We start from the raw sequence: 11,147 nt of genomic DNA on the forward strand, positions 1-11,147 counted from the left end.
AGTAACCAGAGTCCGCCTTGTAGTTATTAATGGTTATCCTAGTTTGCCTTATTAATTACCCTTTTGCCACAGCTGTTCCAGAGGGAAAAAAAACTCGGGTGCCTCTAACTATACTTACCACTCGGTTAAATTCTTGGCGAAATTAACATTTTGGGATAAAATTAATCTTATCCTAATCTGTGTTTTATATTTTTTTACCCTTTTATTAATAAGAATATAACATGGATAGTTAAACAAAACAACTTGTTCCGTTCTGTGCAGCTCTGACTGAAGGGGATGTGAACTGTCCAGACGGAGTGTCCAAGTGTCCAGATAACACCACCTGCTGCCAGAAGGAGGGCGGTGGATACGGCTGCTGCCCTTTACCTGATGTGAGTGTCTGATAATTCCTCGCCGTGCTGAAGCCCTTCTCACTCTAAAGGCTCCCAAAGTGCTTTACGTGTCAGAGCTGATGCACCTGCAGCTCCAGCCCCTCTACAGCAGCATCCTCATGACCCCGCAGGCCAGGGGGAGGAGCGAGGAGCTGCTTCACCAGTGGGGCTGAGCGGGAGCTTCAGGGAGGCCCGACTCCCAGCCCAGAGCGGGACGGAGCCAGTGTCGCTCATGCGAATGTCTGCTGTTCCCAGGCTGTGTGCTGCAATGACCACGTGCACTGCTGCCCCAGCGGTACGACCTGCGACCTGGAGCATGGCACGTGCTCGTCTGCTGGGAGACAGACCCCCCTGCAGAAGAAGCTCCCTGCTCTGCTTGAAGACGAGGAAGGTGAGGTCTCCTCGTTTCTGATCAGCCTGTCACCACCTGTTCCACTTCTGTCTTGTGAGAGCTTGCAGATGAGAGAGAAGGCCATTCTTCTCTGTAACCTACAGACACCCAGGTTTATCCACCCCTGTTCTAGGAGGATCACCTCCAGTTGAGCTTGTAATGAGGGTGATGGTGTGTGGTGCTAAACTGCACACTGCTCTGGTTCCACCAGTTTGCAGCAGAATTGAGATCTAGGGAATTGCTGGTATGTCTCTAGGAGCCAGGAAGTGAACATTGCTACTCTGGAAGGAATGAAGATGGTAGCTTTGTCATCGCCATCTCTTTTATTACTGTGTAAACGTTTTAAAAGCAGGGTGGTCTTATACTCAGAATTAAAGGTAGAGTTGTGTTCACTGTAAAGGTGATGTACAATATTAAACCACACTGATGTGCTCACTGCTTTTTTTAGACTTTTATATTTACAGCTATTGACATGTCAGCATTTGCACTTCTTGTGGCTTCAAATCAACAAGTAGCAGCCAAGGTGTTTACTGGGCTCTAGGTGGTGTGCGAGACATAAACTGACCAACACTGTCACTCACCACAAACACAACTACTTGAATTCCACAGGCCACTAAAAAGACAATCCACTAGCTGAGTATCTGACCGGGCAAGAGACTGCAAATAGAAATTCACCCTGATGAATTACAGGCTTGGTGACAACAGCCTGGTCATTGAAACTGGACAGCACAGGCTTTTCAGAGAGGACCAGCTGGGTTCCAACTGCCAGTGGGGTGAAGCAGAGACAGAGATGCACTGTGGAAAAATACTGTGGATTCCAGAATCAGGGCTATTTCCAAACCTACTACTAGAAGAGGGGAGAGGAAGTTCAATAGATCTGAAGCCTAGAATGTGATCTCATATTGGAGCCTGAGGATCAGTTGGCCTGTTTCTCAGTGTTTCCCTGATTTAGTAGCTCCTTGGTGAATCATTGAGCTCTTATCGGTCTAGAAACACAGGGAAAAAAGATGAGTAAGGAGAAGGAAAAAGCATACCAGGCAAGAGGACCTTGTTCTGATCAATGATAGACAAGATTCTAGTTAAATATTTGAACCTAATTTAAAATTTTACTGTCCTATTATTTTAGGACAAAGCTGATTTTCCTCTCTTCAAAGAGATGTCCTCTCTTGGTTTGTGAGCTGTTTTTAGAATGGGGAGATTACCATTTACTTTGGAGCTTTGGGGTTTATAGGGAGAGAGATTTAGCTCTAGGTTTTATTCTGTTTTATGCAGGTTACAGGTTTATCTCTTGGTGGCCTATTTAGGTATCTCATAGGATTTCTGAATCCTTGGTTCTCTGGTCCAGACACAAGTCCTTTGAGGTCCCGTGTTTGTAAATGGAAAAACTTGTGTTGTGCTTAGTTATTGTTAATATGTTCATCCTAGTTTGCCTCATAATTACCCTTTTACCAGAGATGTTCTAGAGGACAAAACTCTGGTGCCTCTAACTATACAGAACACTCTGGTAAATTCATGGCTAAACTTTAACATTTTGGAATTAAATAAATGAATGTGATAAAATACAGACTAGGATATTTATTAATCCCTTTATTAATCACAATTAAAACATGGATAGTTAAAACAATTTCCACCCCTTCTGTTCTGTGCAGCTCTGACTGAAAGGGATGTGAACTGTCCAGACGGAGTGTCCAAGTGTCCAGATAACACCACCTGCTGCCAGAAGGAGGGCGGTGGATACGGCTGCTGTCCTTTACCTGATGTGAGTGTCTGATAATTCCTCGCCGTGCTGAAGCCCTTCTCACTCTAAAGGCTCCCAAAGTGCTTTACGTGTCAGAGCTGATGCACCTGCAGCTCCAGCCCCTCTACAGCAGCATCCTCATGACCCCGCAGGCCAGGGGGAGGAGCGAGGAGCTGCTTCACCAGTGGGGCTGAGCGGGAGCTTCAGGGAGGCCCGACTCCCAGCCCAGAGCGGGACGGAGCCAGTGTCGCTCATGCGAATGTCTGCTGTTCCCAGGCGGTGTGCTGCAATGACCACGTGCACTGCTGCCCCAGCGGTACGACCTGCGACCTGGAGCACGGCATGTGCTCGTCTGCTGGGAGACAGACCCCCCTGCAGAAGAAGCTCCCTGCTCTGCTTGAAGACGAGGAAGGTGAGGTCTCCTCGTTTCTGATCAGCCTGTCACCACCTGTTCCACTTTTTTCTTGTGAGAGCTTGCAGATGAGAGGAGGTCAATCAGCCCAGTAACCTACAGATGCCCAGGTTTATGCACCCCTGTTGTAGCAGGAGCACCCTGGGCTTGTAATGTGGGTGACGGTGTGTGTGGCACTAATCTGCATGTTCTTCTGCTTCCACCACTTTGCAGCAGAATTGAGAACCGGCAAGTTTCTGGCCTCTCTCTAGAGGGCCAGGAAGGGAACATTGCTGCTCTAGAGACAACGAAGATTGCAGCTCGTGTTCACCATCACGTTTATCACTGTGTACACCCTTTGAGAGTGGGCTGCTCTTGTATTCAAAACTAAAGGTAGAGCTGAGCGCAGTGTGAACATAGTGTACAATATTAACCCACTCCATGCTCGCTGTTTGTTAGGCTTATTGAAGCATCAACATTGTCACTTTTCTGGGCTTCAAAGTGACAACTAAGAGCTGAGGTGTTGTTGACTGAGCTGAGAGAGAATGATCCAGGGGTTCTTGTGGTCTACCCTAGTTAACCCTGTAGCAAAATCATTGAGTCTTCATCAGTCCAGAAACACAGGGTCAACAATGGGTAAGGAGAAGCAGGAAGGATTGAGAAGGAAGAAGCATACCAGGCAAGAGGACTTTGTTCTGATCAATGTTAAAACCAGATTCTAGATGCATCTTTGAAACTAATTTAAGAGCGCTTATTCTGCTTTTTAGGAAAATGCTAATTTTTCCTTTTACGAGGAATCCCCAGGTTGAAGATGTCCTCTCCTGATTCATGAGGTGTTTTTAAAATAGATAATCACATTCCCCTCGGAGCTTCTGGATTTATAGGAGAAGAGATTTAGCTCCGAGTTGTATTTTTGTTTTTATTTAGGTTTTAGGTTTGTCTTGATGGCCTATTTAGGCATCTTCGAGGATTTCTGAATATTGGGTTAGTCTGGGTTTTCTGGTAAGGACAAAAGCCCTTTGAAATGCCTTGTTTGTAAATGGATTAACGTGTGTGTGTGTGTGTGTGGTCTTCAGTGATTGTTAATATGTTCATCCTAGTGTACTGTATCTCATTAGTCTTCTACCAGAGCTGTTTCAGTGGACAAAACTCTAGTGCCCCTAACTATACCAACTACTCTGGTAAATTACTGGCAACATTTTAACAATTGGGGACTAAAGTTAGTCTTATACTAGTTTATATTTATATTAACCTTTTATTCATTATAGCATCACATGGATAGTTAAGTGAAACAACTTCCTCCCCCTCTGTTCTGTGCAGCTCTGACTGAAGGGGACGTGAACTGTCCAGACGGAGTGTCCAAGTGTCCAGATAACACCACCTGCTGCCAGAAGGAGGGCGGTGGATACGGCTGCTGCCCTTTACCTGATGTGAGTGTCTGATAATTCCTCGCCGTGCTGAAGCCCTTCTCACTCTAAAGGCTCCCAAAGTGCTTTACGTGTCAGAGCTGATGCACCTGCAGCTCCAGCCCCTCTACAGCAGCATCCTCATGACCCCGCAGGCCAGGGGGAGGAGCGAGGAGCTGCTTCACCAGTGGGGCTGAGCGGGAGCTTCAGGGAGGCCCGACTCCCAGCCCAGAGCGGGACGGAGCCAGTGTCGCTCATGCGAATGTCTGCTGTTCCCAGGCTGTGTGCTGCAATGACCACGTGCACTGCTGCCCCAGCGGTACGACCTGCGACCTGGAGCACGGCATGTGCTCGTCTGCTGGGAGACAGACCCCCCTGCAGAAGAAGCTCCCTGCTCTGCTTGAAGGTGAGATCTCTGGATACAAGGGGTATTCAGCAGGTTAAGTCTTCTAATCCCTTGTGCCCAATGGACTCTCATTAATGAGGTTTAATGCTTGTCCACCATTCCATCATGGGTCACTCAAGAATGAGATCAGTTTATCAAAATGATGCTGAAAAGCATTAGAAGTGGAGACTTGTTTATATTATCTCGCTTGATGAGAAGGACTAAATATCCTGCTGTCCAGTTTTTACTTTCTCTCATGTTCTTGGATTTCTAAATGAATGCTTGTTTGATTAGCAAAGCTTCTTTTCATTAATTATATTGTAAATGAAGCTTTTTATTGACCAAGTACAGGTGTGATCTGAGGTTATTGGGATGCACTGTGGTATCTACTGTGACGTTCTGTGTCTTGTCCTCCACGTGGTACTGAATAGTGTCCACCTCCGCTTGGATTGAAATTGAAGTTCTTTCCTCGGTCATGTGGTTAGAGGTTGTTCATCATAAATGTGTTTTGCACAGCCACCCTGGAATACTGGAGGGGATCAATAGTGTAACTGAAATGAAAACATCGGTCTCTGGGTGTCAGGAAGGATAAGATTGCAGATCCTACGAGCAAAATCACGAATGTGATGTCTACCCACTAGACCTGACAAGCCTAGAAATCCTTCTTTTATCTCGTAGCCAAAAGTGTGAAGTGCAACGATACTGCGTACTGTCCCCATGACACTACCTGCTGCAAAACTGCAAAGGGAGAATGGGCCTGCTGTCCATTCCCCGAGGTAAGCACTTTTAATGGTACTGATTTTAGTAAAGTAAGTGTTCGATATCCATTTACATGGGATAGGGTTTGGCGTCTCAATTGGCTAAACTAACCACACAGACAAGTTACGTGAAAGTGACCGTTTAAGGCCTTTGAGGAATAGTTGTGGCTGTAGGGTCGAAAGTTCTTATTTTAAAGCCTTTTGCCCTCGGGACACAAGCTGTTGATATTTTATCGATATCTGCAGAAAAAGGCTAGCATGTAGCATTCAGTTAAATGATGGGGGACCCTTCTTGACAGGCAAGCGAGAGCTCCAGCATGCATTAATGATGAGTTACTCCAAATGGTGTAAAGTTAGACTGGTCGATTTACAAGTGAAGCTCTCAAACATGAACATTTTGACTGTTTCCAGGAACCAGATGTGTTCTACGGGGGGCTTTACATTTAATTTAGTTATCCTCTTCTCCAAGATGAATCTGAGTGTTTTGCTTAAGGATAGTTCTGAAAAACAAACTGTTGTCCCCATATGTTTGGAGTTTTCCAGACTTCTGTGACTTCAAGTAGAGGCATTGATCCATCTGTGGTTTTACGCTGTGGCCAAAACCTATGTTTTTCTGCTGTAGTAACCAAAATGTTATTCGTCTAACGGTACAACTGAGATTGTTGCATATAATTAAGCAGCTCAGATTTGATGCTTCCATTTTTCTAGATTTTATTAACTCCAGTCATTGAGAAACCAGGTTCTACAAGTTTTGTTGTTGGTTTTTTAATTCTGAACTAAAATTTAGTTCCTGCTGTTGAGATGCGAATTTTTCCTGACCCGTGTTCTGAGGTATTCAGTCCCTGGATCAGGATCTATGCAGGGTGAAGGGAATCTCTGGGATAAATCCAGAGAATTGCAGTGGAGTCTGGCGCTGGCCCCTGCATCTCTGGGTTGATTTGAGGGTTTTCTTCTGTGTGCCTGTCCTCCTCCAGGCTGTATGTTGTGAAGACCACGCTCATTGCTGTCCGCAGGGCACCACCTGTGACCTTGCCGCTGGCTACTGCAAGTCCTCCACCCAGTCCGTTCCCTGGTTGGAGAAGGTGCCCGCCAAGATGGGGGAGCCCATTGGACCTGGGGGTGATAAGGGTGTGAAGTGTGACCCCGAGACCAGCTGCGCGGCTGGAACGACCTGCTGCCAGCTGCCCACCGGCAAATGGGGCTGCTGTCCCCTGGTCAAGGTAAGGCAGGGCCAGAGAGTCCTCCATCGTTACAACAGGTCTGAGTTGGCCAAACTCAAGATGTCCGACCCTCCCCGTCAACCAACAGGACCTCGAGGTGCTCCCTCAGGTGTCTGACAAATTCTCGGCTGATCGCATCTGTCCTTAAATCTTTTAAGATGGCTTGCCAGCTGCAAATGATCTGAAGTTTAGTGTCAAAGTTTTGATCACGTTGTTTTCTGGCCAAGAATGTGCAGGCTACCCACTAGTGATATCCAGTAATGATATAGGGGGCTTCAGAATAGTGTTAACCATGTTACAGGTTCGGGAGCATCGCAAGAGGAGTTTAAATTGCCCATCCCCTATAAATAATTAAGGAAATTTTGAAGGATAATTGACCACTTTGGGTAAATTGAAGGACAAAATACCAATGCAATTTAAAGCATGTTTTTAATATTGCTTTAACATGTTTTTTTTTTTGCGTTCACCTGTGGGTGGGTGTTTTGAGGGTCATGTTCGACTCGTCCACTGACGACGTGCTGCGCTTTCTTTGGCTTCAGGGGGTGTGCTGCTCGGATCACGAGCACTGCTGCCCACAGGGCTACTCCTGCAACATCAAGGCCGGCACCTGCGAGAAGCGCCGCGCGGGCATCCCCTGGGTGTCCCGGAGCATCCCCGTGGTCCGCGTGTCCCCCTCGGAGCTGCGCCCCAGGAGGGACGTGCAGTGCGATGACGAGCATCGCTGCCCCGGCTCGCAGACCTGCTGCAGGACCTCCTCCGGTTCCTGGGGCTGCTGCCCTTTCCCCAAGGTACCCCAACGCTTCCAGTGCAGAACGCATCTCGGGAGTGGCAGTATCCAAACATTTTCCGTGTCTCGCACTCCAGTGCAAATGCAAGGAGGAGAGGGGCAGGAAACTGTAAATGTAAAGAAAATGACTTGCCGTTGTTTTCTGAAATACCCTTGCGTAAGAAAGTCACGGTGAGAACAATGTAGATATATTCGTGCAAGGTGTTCATGTTCTTGTGCACATGTGCTTTCACTTCAAAAGGTTTTAGGCCTTTAAACTTTAACACTTCAAAAACTTTAAAGTGCAGTTTTAGGCCTTAGTCTAAAAGGAGTGTCAATATGACGTCTCACCATCGCAGTGGTACACCTTACTGGAATGTGGGTGCTTGTTGCTTACCAGCCAAACAGCTCTCCAGTTTACATGGAGCTAAATTTGTGTGCATGTGGATTGAGCCATGGGGAGTCCATGTCTCCCAGGGCTTGAATCAAACCATCACCTCCGACTGGAGCAGTTTTCGTGCATTTTCTTCTAGCAGGCACTATTTGCAGTGCCCTCTGCTGTCTACCATTACTGTCCAAAGATGGGACCTTTTTCCTTAATTCCCCACGAATCAAACATTGTTGCTCAGCAGTACAGTTTGCAATGTCCAGTTGTTTAATAATAATTATTGCTTACACTTATATAGCGCTTTTCTGGACACTCCACTCAAAGCGCTTTACAGGTAATGGGGACTCCCCTTTTCCACCACCAATGTGCAGCCCCACCTGGATGATGCGACGGCAGCCATAGTGCGCCAGAACGCTCACCACACACCAGCTCTCAGTGGGGAGGAGAGCAGAGTAATGAAGCCGATTCATAGATGGGAGTTATTAGGAGGCCGTGATTGGTAAGGGCCAATGGGACATTTGACCAGGACGCCAGGGTTACACCCCTACTCCTTTTCGAGAAACACCCTGGGATTTTTAATGACCACCGAGAGTCAGGACCTCGGTTTTACGTCTCATCAGAAGGACGGCGCCTGTTTACAGTATAGTGTCTCCATCACTTTACTGGGGCATTAGGACCCCCATGGACCGCAGGGTGAGTGCCCCCTGCTGGCCCCACTAACACCTCTTCCAGCAGCAACCTTAGTTTTTCCTGGGAGGTCTCCCATCCAGGTACTGACCAGGCTCACACCTGCTTAGCTAGTTTAAGTGAAACAACTAACTTCATTTACATTGCTTATTTTCGGCTTCGTTCCAAGTTAAAATGCTGTACGCGTGGGGACGTCATGTCATCTTTATTTTTAATTCCCCGCACTCGGCCGATGAGTGAAGCTGCAGCAGTACGGTGGCACTCGGTGCTCCTGCGCTGTGCAGTCTTGGGATGATCGGACTGTTCAGCTCCTCTGGGCTCCAGCTGACCGAGCGGTGGTGTCTCTGCAGGCCGTGTGCTGCGACGATCAGAAACACTGCTGTCCCTCTGGATACAAATGCGATGGCGCTGGAGGGTCGTGTGTCCGGGATGGGCGTCTGACCTGGGATATGTTCTTCACGGAGAGGGAGAGAGCCTTAAACCACAACACTTTGTAAATCTCTTCTCGGCCTGCGGCACATATCCACACCCTCCATAATCGGCAACGTGTTAAGGAGGGAAGGGGAATGTACAATGAGACATAACTGACCTGTTATTTGTGACAAATACTGTTTATTTTGTAGGGGGTCTGCAATGAAGTGGAAACAGATTTAAAATGGGGGACATCAGCTGGAACCTGCTGAATGATTTTCTTGGAATGTTTGTGCTTTGCAAGACTTGCTTTATTGTGCTCCACCAAAGGAGCTTCAAGCCTGTACCTTTTTGTGTTTAATGATGTGCTGTGTGACCTGAAAAGTGATGTTAGATTTCTGCAAAACTGACCACTTCATTAGAACACGGGCCCTTGCCTGTGTGCTCTGCACTAACTGACATTTCGAAGCAACTCGATTCACCCCCACATCTTTGGAATAAGAGGATTCAGATTTCAAGAGAATTGGTTTTAAGTGAAATTTAGTTTTAAAGAATGCGTTATTAAACCCAGTTTTTCTATGCAGTGAGATAATAGCATAATGGAGGAGGATGATGTCGAACTCTTCTCAGGGCTATACAAACCATCGGCAAGCGGAGTTTCTGCTGCTTGGCCAGGTGCCTGCAGGCTCACAGAGACATCTTGCTGCTTTTCCTATTGGCACTGCCTCTTGTTGGCTACTGTGGCGCCCCCTGCAGACGAGCATGAAATTAACACCCTGAAAAGACAAACCTGTTTTAAGAAACGTATGGAGGGCTAGATGGCGGTGATGAAGCAGCTCTTCTAGAAAAAGAAGCACACTTTTGTAGATACTGACACAAGGTAGCGAAGTTTAATTGTCTTCGACCTTGCAATACAGGATCAATGCAATTGCAAAGAGGATTTTTACACTTATTTGACCCAAAGTGAATTGTAAACTGAGAAAAACCAGGGAGAACTGTTCTCTAGGAATGTTTTACTGAAGCACTAACCACATTTCCCTCTGGAACTAGAAATGTGAACTACAAAAAGCCTTTTTTTTCCTTTTGTGCGGGTTTGGTTTTAATTGTAATCTATCCTTGCAAACAAGCCAGAAAATCGCACAACATCACATTTCAATTATACAGTCCACTTATAAATCCCTTGATACTTGCAGTGAGCCTGTAAGCATAAAATCCGTAAGATTTTGTAAATTTGCACTTTTTTTTAGTTGAGTACTGTGAAATTGGATTTATTAATGTTTTATCTTTGACTTCAAAAGGGGACATTAAGGCTTCTTTTTTTGTGGCCTTCTGAACAAGAACTGATTTAGACCCCATTTATTATTGCTGTAAATCCCAATAAAACCTAAATGCAAAGAACCAGCTTTGTGCCAATGTGCTTTAGTTTTGCTTACGGTTTTAAAATATTGATCAAACATCCGTTACCATTAATGCAACAAGTGTAACTTCATAATAAAATTGGTGCTCTTTTTTTATTTAGTGCACTTTTACAAAAAGGTATGGAATTTTCATTCCAGTAGATAATTTGTATGACAAGAACATCTTGTTCATACCCATAAGCATAAGGGAGATGCTGTATTTCAAAGTGCATTTGGGATGTGTTTAAAAGATTGTGCTACATAAGAATTTTCTTGCCCCATCTTAATGGGACCTTGCTAGAACTACCACTGTTGCTCCTCATTATATGTCCAAACGTGGTTTTGTACATGCCGATTTCAGAACTGAATGGAAGGGTTCTGTCTTTGTAGACTTAAAACACCTGTGCTTTTGTATAGGAAGATATGAAAGGAGAATCACTTCAGGGTAACTAAGGAAAAGGCCAAACAGATGAAATAAGAAAAAGAAAACGCTTTCTTTGCAATTCTTTAACTTCAGTATCTTGTCCTGTGAACCACATGTCTAACCAAGCACCATGTAGCTTTTCCATTAATCTTCATAACTAATACACAGCACTGGATTCTCCCTTCAGACTATTTGCACTGGAGGCTTTGCCCTGCTATCTTGATTGAAAAGGGATTTTATTCTATTAAAGACAATTGTGTGTGTGTGTGTATACAAATTAAAATAAATCATTTCTATAAGTCGTCTTGTTCATTCTTTTGCTTTAATGACAATATTTGTAATTTTGCTTCGGATTTTTGAAGGTCAAGGAAAAAAGACAGCACCTACTATAGAAAAGCATGTGCAATAAACAAA

At 45.5% G+C, this 11,147-nt stretch overlaps 1 protein-coding gene across 3 annotated transcripts in view; it reads left to right on the plus strand.

Annotated features, from left to right (window-relative positions):
• The window catches only part of LOC148814787 (uncharacterized), a 31,783-nt gene extending 20,751 nt beyond the window's left edge, over positions 1-11,032 (plus strand). For 2 of the 3 annotated variants that reach the window (XM_088906340.1, XM_088906341.1), the window contains exons 16-25: positions 262-371; positions 627-762; positions 2,412-2,521; positions 2,777-2,912; positions 4,212-4,321; positions 4,577-4,703; positions 5,361-5,458; positions 6,415-6,660; positions 7,200-7,448; positions 8,852-11,032. In XM_088906340.1, the coding sequence (XP_088762466.1) occupies positions 262-371; positions 627-762; positions 2,412-2,521; positions 2,777-2,912; positions 4,212-4,321; positions 4,577-4,703; positions 5,361-5,458; positions 6,415-6,660; positions 7,200-7,448; positions 8,852-8,998 (1,469 nt within the window). In that variant the 3' untranslated portion in view covers positions 8,999-11,032. The remainder of the gene's footprint in view (positions 1-261; positions 372-626; positions 763-2,411; positions 2,522-2,776; positions 2,913-4,211; positions 4,322-4,576; positions 4,704-5,360; positions 5,459-6,414; positions 6,661-7,199; positions 7,449-8,851) is intronic. The other variant, XM_088906342.1, reaches the window with a different exon arrangement.
• The last annotated feature ends 115 nt before the right edge of the window (positions 11,033-11,147 follow it).

This window comes from Atractosteus spatula, chromosome 26 (assembly GCF_055471065.1).
Source record: "Atractosteus spatula isolate fAtrSpa1 chromosome 26, fAtrSpa1.hap1, whole genome shotgun sequence".
Taxonomy (NCBI): domain Eukaryota; kingdom Metazoa; phylum Chordata; class Actinopteri; order Semionotiformes; family Lepisosteidae; genus Atractosteus; species Atractosteus spatula.